Here is a 22,658-nt window from a genome sequence, read left to right as displayed (position 1 = left end):
CTACAAAGGCCTTGTAATCCTGTTAAAGCGTTGAACAAAGAGGGCAATTTCAAAATTGGGGACTAAAAGAGAGAATCTTTTCCTTCTATTTCCTTTTCCACCTCAATGCCTTTCCCTGTTATGCTGTCAACTGCAGATGGAGGAGTCAGGTTATGGAGCTGTCTGCCTTCACTGAATCTTAAGTGGTGTGTCCCTTTCCTTACTACCTTTACAGAAGTGACATGCAGACATCATGTACTGTCACGATGCCAGGGCTCTGCCTTTACATAGGCAGAGATGAACCAAACAAAAACCCAGTTTGTGTTAAACAATTTAATTAAAACAGCACTTACTTTCTGGCTGTTTTAATAGTCCAAAATATAAAACATAAAGATAGCACTCAGCCACAGAATAAAAAAAACAGATAGCAAAAGCTACACCGTAGTCAAAGGGTCCAGTCTTGTGGTCAAATGCTAAAAGTTCAATAAACAAAGTCCAGGGATCAAGAATCTATGCTGTAGTCAAAAGTCAGTCTAATGATTCAATATTCCAAAGGTTCAGATCAGGACACTGAAAATCCACAAACCTGGGAAAAACCAGCAGCATCTACCACCAAAATAAGACAAATACTTTTCTTCCAAAGATCAGTCCCAAGACTAGTTCCTTATATCCAGAAACACCCAGCTGCAACCCATCTCTTGCATACCTCCACCCTTAATTTCTTTCACCCATGAACTCTTACTTACAGATTACTCAACCCTTTAGAACTAAGACTTACATTAACCCTTCTATCACCAACTGCTAGACCTACCACCACCAACCACCATCAACTGCAGAACATGATACATGACATGTATATTCCCAAATCTTACACACCCTTGCCAGAGTTAAATTAAATTTGCATCACTATATACTTTTCTATAACCAGTAAGCTATGCAAATACCCTATATACTTGAGTATAAGCCGACCCAAATATAAGTCAAAGCACCTAATTTTACCACAAAAAAACCTGGGAAAACTTACTGACTGGAGTATAAGCCAAGGGTGAGAAATGCAGCAGCTACTGGTTGATTTCAAAATAAAAATACATACCAATAAAATTACATTAATTGAGGCATCAGTAGGTTAAACGTTTACATAAAACTGTAATTTAAAATAAGAATGACCAACTTTGATTGAACCATTATTCTAACCTTCTTCAATGTAAATGCGCTTACGTATCCTTCCAATAATAATAGAGTAAAATAATAAATGTAATAAAAATAACAATAGAGGAAAGTAATGGCAATGGAATAATAACAGTAATAGAGTAAAATAATAAATGTATTAAAATAATACTAATAATAGATAAAATAATTAACTTTGATTCAAGTATAAGCTGAGAAAAGCTTTTTTCAGCCTAAAAAGGGTAAATGTAATAATAATAAAAATTATAAAGGTAATAATAATAACTAGAGTAAAATAAATGTAATAAAAATAATAATAGAGTAAAATAATAATTAACTTTGACTCAAGTATAAGCTGTGGGGAGCTTTTTCAGCCTAAAAAAGGGGTTGAAAAACTAGGGTTATACTTGAGTATATACAACATGTAAAAATCACAATTTACTGGCAAAACACAAGCTGAGTTCATGCCAATGATCTAATCTTTAGGGACAGAGCTACAGAGGAAGGGCAAAAATGAAGGAGCTGACCCCAATGAATTCTTCCTACAGTTCCTAAATCTCTAGGATGGCAGAGAGTGTGAGACTGATACAACAAAATATGAAAAATATTCAGTTCCTGGTTTGAAAGTTTTGTTTCCTGTTTAATTGTATGGTACTAACTTTGAAAGTAGCTGTTATACCCCAGAAATTTTGCCACAAACCATGTTGACTTGGTTGAGACTCTATGAGAAATTCACTGAAAAACTATAGTAAAATGTGCTAAAGAAGGTTTTTGTAGTTTAATAAACCTTTTCCATGTTTTTATGATAGAATCAATTAGGAAATGACCCAGGGACAAAAATCGTGTTACATAGTGTAATCCTAAATACATATATTTCTTACATGTCATGTGTTTGCTTTTCCCTTGATTACTTTTCCTGTTCCTTTTCTCTGATTTTTTTTTTTTGGCATGTCAGGAGTGAGTTGAGAAATTGCAAGTCGCTTCTAGTGTGAGAAAATTGCCTGTCTGCAAGGACGTTGCCCAGAGGATGCCCAGATGTTTTGATGATTTACCATCTTTGTGGGAGGTTTCTCTCTTGTCCCCACATGGGGAGCTAGAGCTGACAGAGGGAGCTCATCTGTGTTCTTCCCGGGTTTTGAACCTCTGACCTGTCAGTCTTCAGTCCTGCCAGCACAAGAGTTTAACCCATTGCGCCACCGTGTGCTTCTCTTTTCTCTGATGCCTAAGCGTGATTCTAAAAAATGCACAGCTGATATATCAAGTTACTGCAATGCTAAAAATTTGGCGGCTGAAGGAAAATGTCAAAGGGGCAAAATTCTTATTGGAGGGACATTAACCCCCCCCCCCCCCCACTCCCCACTCCCCACACACACTTCCCTAGTAGCTACAACCCTGCTTTCTTCCTGGAAGAAAAAAGCAGGCGAAAGAAGGTAGAATTAATGTGATGTCTAGGTTTGATGTATGCTGACAAATGTTCAATGACAGTCGGCAAGATCTATGTTCATGTTTTACTTCCTGACTGTTCTCTAGGATTTGGTCATTTATAATGTATGCTGGGTACCATTGAGATGTTTTAAAGAGAAAGTATTCACATTAAACAAAAAAATAACAGGTTTCCCCTTTCCATTCACTTTGTGCAAACTGCAACTGGACTTAACTATAATTTTTGCCATTGTTGGGGGAGGATATTACAAAACAAAACATGAGAAAATCATGCTGTCCACAGCATGACCACAGTTGGACTACCACATAAAGAGGCAAAGGGTGTGCTTTTACTCTCAGAGGCTACAACTACAGCTACATCTACAGCAAAACAAGCTAAGCCACCTATAACTACCTCACATCGATACCAGGCAAGATTCTAGAAAAGATCATTAAGGAAGTAGTCTGCAAACACTTAAAAACAAATGTGGTCATTGCTAATAGTCAACATGGATTTATCAAAAACAAGTCATGCCAGACTAATCTGGTCTCTTTTTTCGATAGAGTTACAAGCTGGGCAGATGCAGGGAACACCAAGAATGTAGTGTATCTGGATTTCTGATAAGGCCTTCAATAAGGTCCTCCATGACCTTCTGGCAAACAAACTTGTCAAATGTAGGCTAGGCAAAATTACGATTAGGTGGATCTGTAATTGGTTAAGTGAATGAACCCAAAGGGTGCTCAACAATGCTTCATCTTCATCCTGGAAAGAAGTGAGGAGTGAAGTGCCATACGCAGGGGTCCGTCCTGGGCCCGGTCCTGTTCAACATCTTTATTAATGACTTAGATGAAGGGCTAGAAGGCATGATCATCAAGTTTGCAGACAACACCAAATTGGGAGGTACAGCCAATACTCCAGAGGACAGGAGCAGGATTCAAAACCATCTTAACAGATTAGAGAGATGGGCCAAAACTAACAAAATGAAGTTCAACAGGGACAAATGCAAGATCCTTCACTTAGGCAGAAAAAAATGAAATGCAAAGATACAGAATGGAGGATGATGCCTGGCTTGATAGCAGTACGTGTGAAAAAGAACTTGGAGTCCTTGTGGACAACAAGTTAAACACGAGCCAACAATGTGATGCGGCAGCTTAAATTTATTTATTTATTTATTCATCGTGTCATCAGCAACCATTGTATTACAATTCTAACAGAGCAAAACAAACACAGAGATTAAAAAGAAAAAGAAAAAGAAAAAAAACCACACAGATTTTGTAAATTTGGTATTTGGTTAAATGTCCTTTGACCAGTATCTGGCCACTTGGAGTGCCTCTGGGGTTGCCGCAAGAAGGTCCTCCATCGTGCATGTGGCAGGGCTCAGGGTGCATTGCAGCAGGTGGTCAGTGGTTTGTTCTTCGCACTCGCATGCCGAGGATTCCACCCTGTAGCCCCATTTCTTAAGATTGGCTCTGCATCTCGTGGTGCCAGAGCGCAATCTGTTCAGCGCCTTCCAAGTCGCCCAGTCTTCTGAGTGCCCAGGGGGGGAGTCTCTCATCTGGTATCACCCATGAATTGAGGTGCTGGGTTTGGGCCTGCCACTTTTGGACTCTCGCTTGCTGGGGTGTTCCAGCGAGTGTCTCTGTAGTTCTAAGAAAACTATGTCTTGATTTAAGTCGTTGACGTGCTGGCTGATACCCAAACAGGGGATGAGCTGGAGATGTCTCTGCCTTGGTCCTTTCACGATTGGCTGCTACTTCCCGGCGGATGTCAGGTGGTGCAATATGTCAGGTGGTGCAGAAGCAACCGGAGAAGCAACCGGCAGCTTAAAAAGGCAATGGGATTTTGGTCTGCATAAATAGGAATATGGTGTCTTGATCCAGGGAAATCATGGTGCCTCTCTATTCTGCCTTGGTCAGTCCACATCTGGACACCACAATTTAAGGAAGACGTTGTCCAAAGGAGGACAACTAAAATGATCAAGGGTCTGGAGAACAAGCCCTGTGTGGAGCACTTAAAGAGCTGGACATGTTTAGCCTGAAGAATAGAAGGTTGGGAGGAGACCTGATGGCCATGTATAAATATGTGAGAGGAAGCCACAGGGAGGAGGGAGCAAGCTTGTTTTCTGCTGCCCTGGAAACTAGGACGTGGAACAATGGCTTCAAACTACAAGAGAGGAGATTCCACCTGAACATGAGGAAGAACTTCTTACTGTGAGAACCGTTCAGCAATGGAACTCTCTACCCCAGAGTGTGGTGGAGGCTCCTTCTTTGGAAGCTTTCAAGCAGAGGCTGGATGTCCATCTGCTGGGGGTGCTTTGAATGCGATTTTCCTGCTTCTTGGCAGGGGATTGACCCATGAGGCCTCTTCACACTCTATGATTCTATGGCTATTGGCACCCAAAGTCTTTCGTTTTGGGATTTCTCATTTGTGAATATCTTTGCTGCCTTGCTCCGATCGGCAGACACTTTTTATTAAATCAACACATCACTGCTTCTGAGCAGGGGGAGTTTTAATAAGCTTAAAATAGCTGCAACAGCCAGAGCTGAAAGCTTCAACATGGTGAAGGGACGGTAATGAGTGCTTCTTAAAACAGTGAGTGTAGGGAGTGTGGAAGGGAGGAGAGGATGGAAATGTGGAAACAAACATGAGCAGGAGACTGCAAAGGCAAAAATGTTGCCTTTCCCAGGCTGTAGTGGAGGGGGGGGGGGGGGCAGCAACAAAGTAAGTGAGCCAAGCAACAAAGAAAAAGAAAAAAAACCATTGGGGGAAAAAGTCCCTAGGATTGATTGTCACCCAGGCATTGATTGAGATATAGACTCTGGCTCCTCACTTCAGACGCTGCTGCGCAGGAATCTTCAAGTCATTTTTCTTTTCATCCCTCGCTCAGACATAGATAGATCTTTCAATATTATTGTCTCAAATTATCTCATTACACAGACAACACACAGAAATCAAAGCCGAAGAACAAGACAGCAGAGGTGGAATGTATAAAAAGCTTAGACAGAAAACCTTCAGGGCTAACTGCAAAGGTGGAATGGATCAGGTCTCTAGCACAAAAAGCAGCTTTGCAATTATACAGGAAATATAGAAAGCATTCTTAATGTGGGGGGGGGGGGGACACAAGCTGGGAGAAACACGTAATGATTTTTGTTCTAGTTATCCTTTACTCAGTGGTGATTTCTGATTAGGGGCACTGGTATTCTTAACCCTAATAATGTTGGGCTCCAAACCACTTTTATACAGCAACACTCATTATTTCAAGGAAGGTTCCTTGTTCTATTCTTCTTCCAACAAGAACTGATCACTAGATGGGAATGACATATCTTCCAAAAACAATTCGACATGAAATGGCTAAGTCAGCCTGGTTTTGGCTGACAACTTTCAGGAACTGAATTCCCATCTTTTCCAGGCAGATATGAGAAGTTTGGATTACAAACTAGAATTGTGAAAATCTGGTTTCTAAGGGTTCATCCGCACAGTACATTTATGTCAGGAGCTCCTGGTTCAAAGCGGCGGGTGGCCAAACGATGTCCCCTGAAAACACAGGAGGAATTGCTATAAAATGCTAAAAAGGTGAGATTTTCAGTTCTGGGGATATCCTGGTTTTGGCCGGAAAATGCAGATATTCAAATATCTGTATGTGTTACACTCAGTACTACATTCCTATTGCCATTCACCCACCAACTGCAAGGGTATCCCTCTGGACAGCTAAACCAGGAAATCCCAATTGGATGGCCCCCCACAAGGGTCCACTGTGAACATTGAACACTGTGTAAGCCACCCACTGCATGGCTATCAGCCTCTTTTCAGTAGACTCAAATGAAGGAAAAGCTTCATGAGAACCACTACTCCTCTTAACATTCCTCCAGTAACAGAAAGACTGTCGTTCTGGGCAGCTAAACCAGGAAATCCTAATTGGATGCCCCCCCCCCCCACGAGGGGTCTGCCTCCAGGGGCAAACCAAGAATGGGTAACTTGGAAGTCCCTGAACAGACTCAGAAGTGGAGTGGGCAGATCAAAAGACAAAATGGCACTACCTAAAAGAATCCCACACCTTGTTTGACCATGGGGCAGAACAGACAACTTTGCATCTGTATGCTTGTCCACTATGTCCTGCCTCATGTACAGAGGATGAATTGTTGGAGGCTACAGACAATGCCATTGCTGTTGTATATTTTTGGTCAAAAGATATTTAGCCACCTTCTATTTTTATCAGTTTTATACTAATATATGCAGTGGTTTTGATATGAAAATAAAATAAATACATTCAGTAAATACGGGATTTTTATGTTGGTTTGTTCCTGGGTTATACATGTCCGTTCCTGTAGCCTAAAAACATGGCAACAGTTGACTAGAGGGCAAAAATTTTATCCTGGCAAGAGAAACTTCATAATCCACATGTTTAATGACATTTGTAACACACAAAGATTTTAACCATGTAATCAACTTTCCCCATGTATTGATGATAAAAGCAATGAGGAACAGACATAGGAACATCACACCATTGTTCCCAGGCACAAGGACATGACCACATCTGTCTGGACAGATGGCCATGCAGCCTCTGAATGAAAATAATAATGACGAAGTTCTGTTCCTGGCTTGAAAGTATCAGTTCTTGTTTAAGAGTGTAGTTCTGATTATGAAGATAGAGGTCCTACTCCACAAACTTCGTTTGTGTGCCAACAAACTTGATTAAACATGTGGAGGATGACGTTTATCTCACCAAGACAAAGTTTTTGCCTCCTAGTCAACTTTTGCCATCTTTTCAGGATAAATGCAACGAGGAACAGAAATGTATGACACAGGAACAAAACTCAGACAAACAATGCGCATATTTGCATCTGTCCATTTATAGTTTAAACGCTGAAATTTCTGGTGGCCATTCCATAGCTGCCATCTTGTGGGATTTGAAATCCCATAATGAAGCAGAAAGTCTGGATATCACAGAAATCCGAGGACCAACAGATTTGTGTGCAGACCTGCTCCCAGGTCCCAGTTTTTTGTTGTTGTTTGTTTTTTGCTCCTCATGGAAAACCCACCATATGGTGCTGTCTGGAAGCGCTCTAAGCCATCCCTGAGAGATTTTTTGCCTTCACCTCTACGTTACTTCACAGAGTGGATACAGGAGGTGAAAAGAGAGAACTATGTATATCTCTGTCAGTTTCTGAAAAGAAGAATAGGATAGAAATATAACGGTTCAGTTCTTGAGGACATGACACCAGAAGGGTTGCTCATAAAGAAAAGATGAGGATCTCTCTTCCTCTTAAGAGCCACATTCCATCAAATGTCATCTGCCACAGCTCACGTGCCAAAGGTGGGCAATGATGAGACTACAGTCAATAGAGTATGTTGTCACTCATTCTCTTTCTTTCTGACATTCCCTTCTCTCTCCCACCCCCCATTCCCCATCCTCTTCTTCCTTATCCACATAGTCCATGGAAGGGGGAAGTTGAGGAGGTAACCAATTTGTTTTAAGCTGCTCTGAGACTAGAACATGGAGCAATAGATTCAAATATAGGAAAATATATTCTACCCAAACATTAAGAAGAACATCCTGACAGAAAGAGCTGTTTGATAGTGGAATTTCCTGTCTCGGAGTGTGATGGGAGTCTCCTTTTAAACTGAAGCTAGATGGCCATCTGTCAGGAGTGCTTTGATCATATTTTCCTGCTTGACAGGGTGGTTGGACTGGATGGCTCTTGTGGTTTCTTCCAACTCTATGATGCTATGATTTTAGGAACATTCTCAGCTGGGTGCTGAGTGAAGTGGGTGCCAAGCTATGCTTGGCGCCTCAGGTTTTATGTGCATGTGACTGTTTACAGATTGCAGCGAGAGCTTAACTAGGAGGGAAAAAAAGAATCAAGTTACCTTTAATCTTGTTTCAAAGTTCTACATGTTGTTCAGATACTAACTACAAAAACAAACTTCCATCAATTAGCTTGAAAGGATATTCCTTTTACAATTTCCAATGTTGATGTTACTTGTGGTGAATATAAATCAGCAGAACACGACTTTACTTTCCCAAGTTTTACAATTCTGCAGAAAGCCACACAACTTGACTACACTGGAAACCAGTTCAGATGTGTAGTGTAGCCAAGTTGTGGGGGCTTCTGCAGAATTGGAAAACTTATCCTTGAGACAACTCTGGAAAGAGAAAAAGCAGATCATTCTTACCAGAGGCCTGAAATTATAACTTACATAGAGTTTCTGAAATCAAGCTGCTCACCTCTGCTGTAAAGGCTGTTTACTTAACCCCATTCACAATACCCCAGTATCAAGCTCTACAGGAGTGGTCCTCAACCTGCGGATCCCCAGATATTTTGGCCTTCAACTCCCAGAAATCCTTACAGCTGGTAAACTGGCTGGGATTTCTGGGAGTTGTAGGCCAAAACACCTGGGGACCCACAGGTTGAGAACCACTGCTCTACAGTCAAACATACCTTATACTCCTAGTATTGCCTATTATGATGGATAACAGCAATCACAATTTTAGGCGTTCCTATATTTTAACTAGAGATAACTAATAGTTAATACAGGACCTTCTGCATCCATCATATGATCAACCACTGAGAATTGGTTGCAGGTTTGATATACTAAAGAATGAAGTAGAAAGATAGTACTTATTTCACATTTTCTACTGCATTTAATGTTTCATGGAGCCAGAAGAGACTTCCTCTCACACATCTGAAGACAACAGCTGATCTTCATACTTCCCTACCCCCTACTTCCCTTGAACATCTGATGATGAATCTTTTGGTTTTGAAAGCTGGTGTATCTTTTCAATTGGCTCAGTAAAGATATCACCATAATAAGAAATCTGATCACTGCAAGTTTCTTAAAAAAATACTACACCAGGTTGCAGTGAATCTTTTGCAAGCTTTCCTAGTTTTCTGTTCTAAGGGTGCAGTCTGACAGAACGCAGTTCATTCTGCCATCTCGATTTTCTTGTACACTTGGCCCATTTGGCATTCACAGTTTTTATTATTTGCGGGTTTGCAATGGGGATTTCAGTCACCACCCCATACCACCCCTGAAGGAGCCCCCGGTGGTTCAGTGGGTTAAACCCCTGTGCCGGCAGGACTGATTGCAGGTTCGAATCCAGGGAGAGCGTGGATGAGCTCCCTCTATCAGCTCCAGCTCCTCATGTGGGGACATGAGAAAAGCCTCCCACAAGGATGGTAAAAACATCAAAACATCCGGGTGTCCCCTGGGCAATGTCCTTGCAGACGGTCAATTCTCTCACACCAGAAGCGACTTGCAGTTTCCCAAGTCACTTCTGACACACACACACATACAAAAACCCACCCCTGAAGTCTGCCAGTTTGAAGCCTTCAATGGGGGATGACTGGTGACTGAAACTGCCACTACTTTATTCCCCATGGTTTCGTAGAAAACCCTCCCCAAAAACACTGAGAATGTGAAGGGCCAACTGCACTTCATCTGGGTCTATGACCAAAGCTATGATCCTCTTCGTGCCTGTTTTCATTAACTTTCAAGGACTCATTCATTTTCTGCAAATGAGGTACTGTTTTTAAGGGTGTCCATAAGCCTTAAAAGACCAGAATTGATCTATCACAGTGGTTCCCAACCTGTGGTCCATGGACCACCAGTGGTCCCCAAGAATGAAAATATGGTCTGCACCATCACCATTACTACACCATTGCCTTGAAACCACGCAGCAACAAAAGCTGGGTCTCGTGAAACCCTCTTATAGTGCTGAGGCAACAGCGATGTCAGGAGGGGAGAGGCTGACTACCCACGAAATATTACTACTTCCACTTCTGCACTAGATTATTAAACATGGTTTTCTGTGGGTGAGAAGATGGTGACTACTGGATGGCATATGTTCTGTATCAGAAACTAGAGTTGATGTGGTCTATCCCCAATGCAATTTTCTGAATCAGCACCCCAAATAACCAAACAAAATCTAAAGTTGACAAAAACTGATTCATAATCCTTTTGGTACTAATGCTGGAGAGTGAACCCTGTTCAAGTGGTCCTTGTTTTCTATCAGGATTCCCACCTACTGCTATTACAAAGTTGGGGAAATGTCATCCAAGCACAGAAGGCAATTCCTGAACTGCCTTGGCAGGAGTTGTTTTGTTTGTGGTTCTCTTCTGCTGCATGATCCTTTCTTTTTTAGAAGCTGTTTCCCACACTTCCCTTTTCATATGAGAAGCCATGCAGGATACAGCCTGCTCTGGAATCCACAACGCTAATTAAGGAGGGATGGTATAACTTTCAGAAATCTAACCCTACATGTAAGCAGAAATCAGTCCCTTTGAGCTCTATGGGGCTTATGTCCAATTAACCATGCCCATTCAACCATGCCCAGCTCGAACACACATCCCTGTCCTAATTCACAGAGTAGATAACTTATTTATAGGAGGTTTACTAAGGCTATGGTTGTCCAAATATTGGGAGAAGCTTCCTTTACCACAGGCTAGGGTTGATGCATGCCAGAGTCCAGCAAATCAGAAAGACCACACGTTTTAGTGCCAATTGCTTCAAGCAGGCTAGAGAAACCAAATCTAAGTTCTGCCTCTCAGTGTTATGCCATTATTTTGGACTGTTTTCACTTTTTTACGGTGAGGCCTTTTGGTTTCGGTAGAAGTGATTTTTTAAATAAAGGCATGCATGTACTTTGTGGCATCTTCAAGACTAACATATTTAGCATAAGCCTTCATGGACTCCATCCAAAACATCTGATGAAGAGGTCACAAGTCCATGAAAGCTTCTGCCAAAATAAAGTGAGACTGGTGTCACAAAAGCTAATTTTTTTTTCAGAGGAACAGCTTCATATTTTATTCAGAAAAGTAGCAGTATAGTGTTTTAAAAACCTCCTCATTCCAGTTATCAGATGCACAGGACAATAATTTTCTGCTAGAAAGTGTCCAAAAGCCACTGACTACCTTAGTCCACCTATCTTCCTGGCAAATTTTATTTAGTCCATTGACTACTCCTTTCTGAAGGCTGAATAAGTAATTCTTACACTTTATTTTCATGAGCTTCCAGTGGTGCAATGTATTAAACGCTTGTGCAGGCAGGATTTATGACAGAAAGGTTGGCGGTTCGAATCTGTGGAATGGGGTTAGCTCCCATCTATCTGTTCCAGCTTCTCATGCAGGGACATGAGAGAAGCCTCCGACAGGATGGTAGAACATCCGGGTGTCCCCTGGGCAATGTCCTTGCTGATGGCCAATTCTCTCACACCAGAAGCGATTTGCAGTTTCTCAAGTCACTCCTGACACGAAAAACAAACACCCCCCCCCCCTTTATATTCAATGTGTGTTGCTCTGCAGTTATAGTATACATACAGGTACGCTTTAATGGACAAATCCTCAGATAATTGAAGTGGTGTCAAACTGCATTAATTAAATGTACCCTTGGGTATTTCATTTCACATGTTTGTATTGTTAATTTTGAATGCAAAGTTTGCTATAGCATGTTGAACTGTTCTCCTTTTTGTGATGCAGGAATCTATCTCCCTCTTTTACATGTTATTTCTGAAAAATCATACCTAGAATCACATTTACTTCATTAACTGAGGTATACCTGTATATAACATTTTTAAACTCTTTTCAGTGTTCTGAACTCACCCAGTTCCTTCCACTGCAAGTGAAATCAAACCTTTTTAATTCAGAAAAAAACTTTTCCCATGGTTCCACACTCTGTTTACCTTTATGCATTTTTAATACTCTAATTGTGATTAGAAGCTATTTATTTGGCTTTCCTCCAAAGAACTTACATAATCCTCATATTAGCATAAAAAGGGAGGGAGGAGAGGAGAGAAGTCTAGTAGCACTTATAAAACTAAATGATCTATTTTAGCATTAGATTTTGTGGATACCAATCCACTGCTTCAGATTATTATTAGTAGACTTTATAATAACACTGTTTAAAGAGAGACCATGATATTACTTATGCATTCCAATTTTGCTCCAAGATCACGGCGGCATACCTAATTGTCTTCCTCCCTCCTGTTTTATTCTCATAGCAATGGAAGGTAGGATGGGAGATAAGCCCTATGAAGCAAGGAGATGTGTACTAACTAGGCTTGCCCTTCCATTCCCAATCTGTCTGTGCTGGAACAGAAGGTATGAAAAGGAACAGAATATTCCACACACAGAAATACTACTGCCCAGTTCTGAGCCTCACAATTCAGGAAGGATATTGACAAGCTGGAAAGCATCCAGTGAAGGGCAAACAAAATGGTAAAAGACCTTGAAGTCAAGCCTTCTAAGAAGTAGTTTAGAGAGCTGAGCATGTTTAGCATGGAGAAAGGGAGATTAAAAAGAGATGCGATAGCCACATTTAAATATTTGAAATATTTGAAAGGATGTCATATGAAGGCAGTGGTCCCTGTGGGTCCCCAGGTGTTTTGGCCTACAACTCCCAGAAATCCCAGCCAGTTTACCAGTTGTTAGGATTTTTGGGAGTTGAAAGCCAAAACATCTGGAGACCCACAGGTTGTGAACCACTGAATTAAGGAGAGCGAACAGGATTTTTCTGCTGTTCCAGAGACTTAAGGGTCTATCTACACTGTAGAATTAATGAAATTTGGTACCACTTGAACTTCCACACTTCAATGCTATTGACTACTGGGAGCTGTAGTTTGGTGAAGCACCAGATTCATCCTAAGACATGATTCAAACTACAGGAAAAGAGATTCTAACTAACCATTAGGAAAGTCATCCTGATGGTAAGATCTGTTTGGAAGTGGGCTATGGTGCTGTCTGGGATTGTGGTGGAGTTTCCTCCTCTGGAGGTTTCTATGCAGAGACTAGATGGTCATCTGCCAGGAGAGCTTTGACTGTGTATTCCTGCATGGCAGGGAGTTGGCTCTTGTGTTCTCTTCTATGATTCAATTAATTGTTTCTAGATGAGTACAATTTTAGAGCTCTAAGGGCGTACAAACTCAGAGAAGGTTGATCTTGAGGATCTCTTCGTGTTTACCTGAATGTGGCTTCCTTTCAGACTTTCCCTACAAACACAGAAAGGTCAGGAGAAAGGCATAGAAGATATGTGACTCCCTCTTCTCAAGTAAAGAAATCAATTGCTGAACAGGTCTTCCTGATCATGCAGTGAACTTCGGGTTTGCTTTGAAATTTAAACAACCTAAAGAAATATAGAATAATTGCAAATCCCACCTGACCTTGGAAGCTAACTGGGGTTAGTACTTGGATGGACTACCAATTAATAACAGAGGTTGAAAGATGTATTTCAGAGGAAGGAACTAGTAAAATCAACCCTGAGTATTGCTTGCCTAAGAAAACCCTATAGTTGACAGGAGACTTCAAGGCACCACACCCTCCACAGAAAGGTCAGGAGAAAGACAGAACTGGAAGATATGTGGATGAAGACACTATCATATTGCATTGGTTTTGTTCACAGACTTTTATGAAGACGTTCAGGCATCCTTATTACTATTTCGTAGCCCACTTATTTTCCCACTGCTTTGCATTTGTTTATCTTTCAACAAAATAATCTGCAAAAGAAATAGATAGAATTGCATAATGTCTTTTGATTGGTAATAGTCTCCTGCATCTAGATTAGGCATGGGCAAACTTCGTCCCTCCAGGTGTTTTGGATTTCAACTCCCACAATTCTTAAGCTGTTAGGAAATGTGGGAGCTGAAGTCCAAAACACCTGGAGGGCTGAAGTTTGCCCATGCCTGATCTAGATAAATGAATGGGACAGTGAGGATGCACCTACACTGTAGAATGAATGCAGTTTGACACCACTTTAACTGCCATGGATCAATGCTATGGGATCATGGAAGTTGTAGTTTGGTGAGGCAGGAATGCTCTTTGGTAGAGAAGGCTAAAAGCCTTGTAAAACTACAACTCCCATGATTCCATAGCAGTTAAACTGGTGTGAAACTCCTTTACTTCTACAGTGTACAATGATGCTACCTATGAATATATTCTTCAGTACAAACTAATATTCCACAATTGCTTCCAGCATTTCCATCTCAGCACAGGTTGAGTATGTTGTTGTTTATTTGTTCAGTTGTCTCCGACTCTTTGTGACCTCATGGACCAGCCCACGCCAGAGCTCTTTGTCGGCCGTCACCTATACCAAATGCTCCAAAATATGGGTGGCTGAGAGTGCATCTATAGCAGGCATGGGCAAACTTGGGACCTCCAGGTGTTTTGGACTTCAACTCCCACCATTCAAAACAGCCTCAGGCTCCTTCCTTATGGGAAAAGGAAAGGGCCCGAGGCTATTAGAAATGGTGGGAGTTGAAGTCCAAAACACCTGGAGGTCCCAAGTTTGCGCATGCCTGATCTATACTGTAGAATCATAGAGTTAGAAGAGACCTCGTGGGCCAACTCCCTACCAGTCCAACCCCCTACCAAGAAACAGGAAAATTGCGTGCAAAGCACCTCGTGGGCCATCCAGTCCAACCCCCTGCCAAGAAGCAGGAAAATCGCGTGCAAAGCACCTCCAATAGATAGCTATCCAGACTCTGCTTAAAAGCCTCCAAAGAAGGCTGCAGCCACATATAGTATTAATGCGGTTTGACATCACTTTCACTGTCATGGATCAATGCGATGGGAGTCATGGGAGTTTATTTATTATTTATTTATTTACGACATTTATATGCCACCCTTTTCACCCCGAAGGGGACTCAGAGCTGCTTACAAGTTATATGTAAATACAATATATTATATTATTAGCATAGCACAATATTAGAAACATACATTCCTATATTGTACTACACCACTATACTGTAATATTATTGGGTTGTTGTAAGCTATATGGCCATGGTCTAGAGGCATTCTCTCCTGATGTTTTGCCTGCATCTATGGCAAGCATCCTCAGAGGTAGTGAGGTGTAATATGAAATACATAATTATTATATTGTATTATTATTAGTATTATATTGTGTGACATTATAATATCATTATCAATATTATATGTGTATTTGTTATTCATTCATTCAGTCACTTCCAACTCTACGTGACCTCATGGACCAACCCATGTCAGAGCTCCCTGTCGACAGTCACCACCCCCAGCTCCTTCAGAGTCAAGCCAGTCACTTCAAGGATACCATCCATCCATCTTGCCCTTGGTCGACCCCTCTTCCTTTTTCCTTCTATTTTCCCCAGCATCATTGTATTTTCTAAGCTTTCCTGTCTTCTCATTGTGGCCAAAATTCTTCATCTTGGCCTCTAATACCCTTCCCTCCAATGATTGTATATGTGTATGTGTATATGTGTATACAATATATTATATTATTAGCACAGCACAAGGTTAGTATTATATATTACTATATTGTACTATACCACTATACTGTAATATTCTTAGTAATATTACATGTAATATAAAATATAATTCTTATATTGTTATTAGTAGTATTATATTGTATTACATTATAATATTACTATCAATATTCTATGTGTATACATTATTAGCACAGCACATCAGTAATATATTAATACTATGAATATAGTATTATATTGTATCACATTATAATATTTTATCAATATTCTATGTGTATACATTATTAGCACAGCACATCAGTACTATATTAGTACAATGAGTATAGTAATATTATATTGTATTATATATTATTATCAATATTCTATGTGTATACATTATATTAACACAGCACATCAGTACTATATTAATACTATGAGTATAGTAGTATTATATTGTATTACATTATAATATTATTATCAATATTCTATGTGTATACATTATTAGCACAGCACATCAGTAATATATTAATACTATGAGTATAGTAGTATTATATTGTATTACATTATAATATTATTATCAATATTCTATGTGTATACATTATTAGCACAGCACATCAGTAATATATTAATACTATGAGTATAGTATTGTATTAAATTATAATATTATCCATATTCTATGTGTATACATTATATTAACACAGCACATCAGTATTAATATATTAATACTATGAGTATAGTTGTAGTTTTATAACCATTTCATAACAATAGCATTGGTGCCTCGCCAAACTATATATCCCAGCATTTCAGAGCCTTGAGCCATACAGCTGCATTGATTTTACATGCACCCTGTGACAGTCATTTTGGATGTTCCATCTGTATCTGTGACCCACTTTCAGGCCACGCCCCTCTTCAGAGGCCCCGCCCACCCGCAGAGGCGATGGCCCCGCCCACTCCTGCCTCCGCCCGTCTCCCCTCTCCAGCTCCGAGCCCCCTCCCGCACAGGCCTCCTTCGCCTGTGGTTGCCCTGGCAACGCGGCGCTCCTCTCACCTGCCGCGCGACGCTCCCGCCGTCTTGCTGCTGTTTCTCAGACATTTTCCTCCCTCCACGTTGCACGGATGGGCTCATGCGGACCCTTTTCCGCTTCCCTCCTGCGCATGCGCGGTACACTCACAAAAGCAGGCTCTGACTTGAAAGACGGTAGCCGCGGCAGCCATCTTTGTAAAGGGATTTCGTCCCGCAGCCGCTTCTGTTTCATAACATGCCGCCATGTTTGATAAGGGCAAATCGATCAGATGGAAAAGAGACGTGGCCAAAGGCACGGCTTCTTAGGCCTCTTCCACACTGCCATGTCATGCAGTGGAATTAAACTGCATTATATGAGTCTGCACCAGGCCTGGGCAAACTTGGGCCTTCCAGGTGTTTTGGACTTCAACAATTCCGGCTGTTAGGAATTGTGGGAGTTGAAGTCCAAAACACCTGGAAGGCCCAAGTTTGCCCAGGCCTGGTGTAGACTCATATAATGCTTTAAGATCATGTTTTAAAGATCATGTCAGGGGCTGCTGTGATTTTATGTTTTTATGGATTTCATCTGCATTGCTTTCAATACTAAAAATGTTTAATGCTGTTTCAATATTTGTATATTTTAAATTGTGCTGATGTTTTTATCTTAAGCCTGTTTGAGTCTCCTGTAGGAGAGAAAAAGTATAAATAAATATAGCAACAATAATGCAGTTTCAAACTATTATATGGCAGCCTTAGTGTATGTTTCGGGAAAAACAGGAGTATTGATCAAGAGTATACTTGCTAGCTTGCTATCGTATTATTTATTTATTTGGTTGTTGTAGGTTTTTTTGGGCTATATGGCCATGGTCTAGAGGCATTCTCTCCTGACATTTCGCCTGCATCTATGGCAAGCATCCTAAGAGGTAGTGGGGTCTGTTGGAACTAGGAAAAAGGGTTTATATATCTGTGGAATGACCAGGGTGGGACAAAGGACTCTTGTCTGCTGGAGCTAGGTGTGAATGTTTCAACTGACCACCTTATTTATTTATTTATTTGGGGTGCTTCTACCCTGCCCTTCTCAACCCACTAGGGTGGGAGACTCAGGGCGGCTTACAAAAGGCACAATTCGATGCCTAACAATTACAACATACAATGCAATATACAATACACAAATTTACCACATAATATCACAGTTATAACTGATTAAAACAGCAGCAATAAAAACATCTTGTGATCAGTGTTCACCAAATCCAAGTCCGTAAACCATTTAGCATTGTCATTGTCCTTTCCTACTCTGGTCATTATTGGTTGTCTTTGTCCATCTGTCCACCTTGATTAGCATATAATGGCCTGACAATAAATATTTATTTATTTATTTACAACATTTATTTGCCGCCCTTCTCACCCTGAAGGGGTCTCAGAGCAGCTTACAAGATATATATATATATATATACCATATACCATATACCATATATTATATTATTAGCATAATAGAATATCATTATTATATATTACTATATTGTACTAAATCATTATATTGTAATATTATTAATAATATTACATGTAATATAAAATATATGATTATAATTTATTAGTATTATATTGTATTATATTATAATATTATGAATATTATATGTATATACAATATATTATATTGTATATTATAATATTACACTATTGTTGCACTATTATTCTTATTTAATTGTCTTGGCAACAAGTATGGAATCCTGAGATTGGTAATTTTGGAATCTCAGTAGGGAAGAGTGGGATATTAACAATAATAATAATTGTTGTTGTTTAGGGAGAATAATTTAGAATTATTAGCCAGAGATCTCTTGGCCTCACTAAACTACAAACTCCAGAATTCTAGAGAGTGTTGCTATGGCAATTAATAGTGCTATAATTATATAAGGCTATACCTGTATAACAATGGGTAAGACAGAAGAGCTGAAAGTTCTTGTTTACTATTAAGATCCTTTTGCAATCAACTGGCTTGAATGACAAAAATTTACACAATGGCAGGAGCTGCTATGGTGCAATGGGTTAAATCCTTGTGTTGCTGAACTGCTGACCTAAAGGTTGGCAGTTTGAATTCGCGAGACGGGGTGAGCTCCCGTCTATCAGCTCCAGCTCCTGCCAACCTAGCAATTCAAAAATGCAAATGTGAGTAGATAAATAGGTACTGCTTTGGCAGGAAAAGGCAAAGAGACACTCCAAGCAATCTTTCCGGCCACACGACCAGGAGATGACAAGACAGGCTCCTCGGCTTGAAAATGGAGAAAAGCACCTCCCCAGAGCCAAAGAGAAGCACCGCCTCCAGAAGCTGGAAATGAAAGTAGAAGCCTTTTCCTTTATTTGTGTATGCATGTCTTCATTGTATATGACTGTAAGGCAGTGAATGTTTGCCTATGTATGTAAATGCTATAATCCGCTCTACGTCCCCTAGGGGAGAAAGGCAGAATATAAATAAAGTGTATTATTATCATTATTATCATAAGAAGAAGAAGGAGAAAGCCTGTTCAATAATAACAATATATATTTCTTTGTACATTCCTTATATTCTTTCCTAAAACAAAAAAGCTTTTTATCCTTTCAAATTTCACAAAACCCATCAATATAAGCCTAAGACCAATTATTAGCACCAAGCTGAGTGGATCAATGGGAGTAATGTAAGTATTATCAAGTTCTTGATTCCCTTGGACTAATGTAATAGATATTAGTTATTGGATTTGGACTTGCATTATTGCTTGGTTTAAAATACAAGAAGCCTCGGCTACATATTTTACATCGTCCTATCATCTGAAATAGGTGGAGGGAGGCTTTCAGATATGGGGTATTATTGGAAGGATCTGCATGGTAAAATTAGCAGAATTAGTATCTTGAATGTGATACACAAATCATGAAGATCTGTGTGAATCAAAGGTCTTCTATTGTCTGGATTTGGGGAGTTGTCGCTTGTACTGGGAAGGGCAGTTGCCATTTTATATTTACGAGCTACATTTGAGCTGCTTGGCTCTGAATTTAGCCACAATGTGTTTTGCAGCACAAGTTATTTTTAAGTGCTGTCATGAGAAGATGTAAATTTAGAGGATGGATGTTTGCAGTACACCTTTAAAAACATAAGAAATTTGCATCAGTATGCCAGAGATCTTGGATTTGGAGCAACGGCAACACTGAACGACTAGAGCCACTGCTTTTATCATTCAGTTGGAGACGGATGTGGTGCGAAAGACACAAATGATTTCATGTGCTATTCAATTATTAATCCTAAGAGTCGCTGTGAATACAGTTTTGACCAAGACTCATAACAGACTGGCGGCAGTGCATGAAAATCTAAGGAGAAACTCGAGTGCTATAACGTTTTATTAAGTCCAATGCATTTTGAAATAGATTTTTTTTTCCTAGGGACCTTTGAAACTGAAATTAAAAGCAAGTAAATACCATTTTTCAGTTACATAGAATGCATCCCACTATAATTACTATATGTCAAGAATGCTCATTGTGGGGTTGAACCATAACTTATTGATTTCATATAATAAATTTGTGTTTGAATATAAAGGTGGCACTCCGTAGCCATGGATTCTATGTCCACAAATTCTACCATCCACAGCTTGAAAGTATTATATTAAAAATTCATAAAGCAAACCTTGACCTTGCCATTTTTAAATAAGGGACAACATTTTATTACACCATTGTATATAATGGAATATGAGCATCCATGGATTTTGGTGTCTGTGGGGGGCCCTGAAACCAAACCCCAGTGGATACCAAGGGCCTACTATAATGGATTTGGAACTAATTACTGGTCAGGTATTTCTTCCTTATAGCAGGGGTGTCAAACTTATTTTCATTGAGGGCCACATCATCCTTATGGTTGCTTTCAAAGTGCCATTGAATCCATGAAAGGAGAATCTGGATACAGAGGGCAAACTATAATTTTTTAAACATAGGAATCGGCGCTCTTTAGTTTGTACTCATTTGGAATTCCCAGATGTTATTGAAAGACAACTCCCATCAGTTTTTATTATCTGCCATTTGGACCCGGAATAATGGAACCCAACAGCAGTTGTGGCTCCGAGGTTGGGGAAAATGGGAATTGCAACCCAACAGCAGTTGTGGCTCTGAGGTTGGGGAAAAGTTAAAGGACATTTTAATCCACAATATACACAATAATGATGATGATCTTTTTTGCTGTGTACTAATCATGTTGTGTTTCAAATAATAATAATATCAATTTTATTTTTGTATCCTGTCACCATCTCCCCAAAGGGACTCGAAGGGACTCGGGGTGGTTTACATGGGGACAAGCCCGGTCAAACGTAGAATTAATGTGATGTGATCACGAAGATAGACAAACTGTTTAGGGCTTTGTAGATGATAACCTGCACCTTGAATTAAGACCAACCAACACAAGCCCTGTATCTAAATTCAAACTTTGCTGTCCTAAACAGAACAAACTCCAGCCTTCCAGATGTTGCTGTATCACAACTCTCATCAGCTCTAGTCATGATGTCTAATGGTGAGGAATGCATCAACTCCAGTCATGATGTCTAATGATCAGCTATAGTCCAGCTTCTGGAGGGCCACATGAAATGACATAGAGGGCTGGACATTCTGCCTGCCAGCTTTGAGTTTGATTTATTTATTTCGTGTCTAAAGCTTTGTATAATTAAAACAAGCACAAAAGTGATAAATAGAGGGAACACAAGCTGCTAAATAATTATGGACCAAAAACAGGCAATAGCAGCCGCATTGTCTGTAGCTTTAAACAACTTCCACTGTGCATGAGGCAAGCATACAGATGCAGAGTTGTTTGTTCTGCTCCACAGTTGTACAAGGTGGAGGATTCTTCTAGGTTGATACAAATTGTAGTTTGATACATGTGCCTGCATAGATATGTTTTCAAATATTTTAAACCCCATTTCAATAATTTTGTATTGACTCATTCAAATATTTATTTCAAAGGCCCAAGGGTAGGGATTTTAAATCAGAAATGTGTTGAGTTTAAGAAAATGTAACAGGTACTTGGGACTGGTCTCTCCTTGGTTTTTCTTCTGTTGCCTGTGTTTCCCTCTTCTTGCTTTTTTACTGTATAGTTTAGTCAATACCATCATGTTCCATAACAATAGTATCAGCAAGGTGAAGTGGATGGAGAGCGAATATTGATGAGTGCAAGCTGCAAACATTCCAAAACACAAGCTATTCCTTAAAAGTCACACAATTGTATTGGAATTTCAGTAGGTGTGTGTGTGTGTTTTTTTTAATAGACAGAGTTCCATGTTTGTATTTTTGTTTTTAAACCTTTAGTATGCGCCGCATGCTCCCTGGCTCCCTAAAGATACACAGCAGACTTTTGAACAGAATATCTGTTACAAGAAAGCCAAACTCTGCACCGTCTTACAGCAGATTTCTTATAATTTCAGGCACCTACAAAATTCTTAAAATTATGAGTCTTATAATTAAACTAGACAAGTAGGCACCACTGGGTAAGTCTGTGAGATCTATCCAAAACAACACAAGCTGCTACTGAAATACAACCAGCTTGTGTTTTTGGGTGGAACATAATCATCTGTTATAACAGAGGATAGCAGGGAACCTGACATGAAAACAAAGGTAGGAGTACTGTTTAGGGTAGAGTACAGTAAAGAAAACAGATTGTTTTATATATATATATATATATATATAAGTATTTGTTAATTACAATTCAAAGTGCTTCATAATAACATACTTTAAAAAAGATATTTAGAATATTTTGAAACTTCAGATTTAAAAACCAGTGGTCACCCACTGAAAGCTCTTGTCACCCACTGAAAGCCAAGCAAGGGCAGCAGGAGTCAACGTAATTTCACTTGGGAGGAAGTTGCATAGTGGGAATGTGA

At 39.9% G+C, this 22,658-nt stretch overlaps 1 protein-coding gene across 1 annotated transcript in view; it reads right to left on the bottom strand.

Annotated features, from left to right (window-relative positions):
- The window catches only part of CCDC167 (coiled-coil domain containing 167), a 51,049-nt gene extending 34,094 nt beyond the window's left edge, over positions 1-16,955 (bottom strand). Inside the window, exon 1 of the mRNA XM_060754077.2 lies at positions 16,825-16,955. Within this exon, the coding sequence (XP_060610060.1) occupies positions 16,825-16,902 (78 nt within the window). The 5' untranslated portion in view covers positions 16,903-16,955. The remainder of the gene's footprint in view (positions 1-16,824) is intronic.
- Positions 16,956-22,658: the final 5,703 nt, after the last annotated feature.

Source organism: Anolis sagrei, chromosome 1, assembly GCF_037176765.1.
Source record: "Anolis sagrei isolate rAnoSag1 chromosome 1, rAnoSag1.mat, whole genome shotgun sequence".
Lineage (NCBI taxonomy): Eukaryota > Metazoa > Chordata > Lepidosauria > Squamata > Dactyloidae > Anolis > Anolis sagrei.
This window is presented reverse-complemented; position numbering and strand designations above follow the sequence as displayed.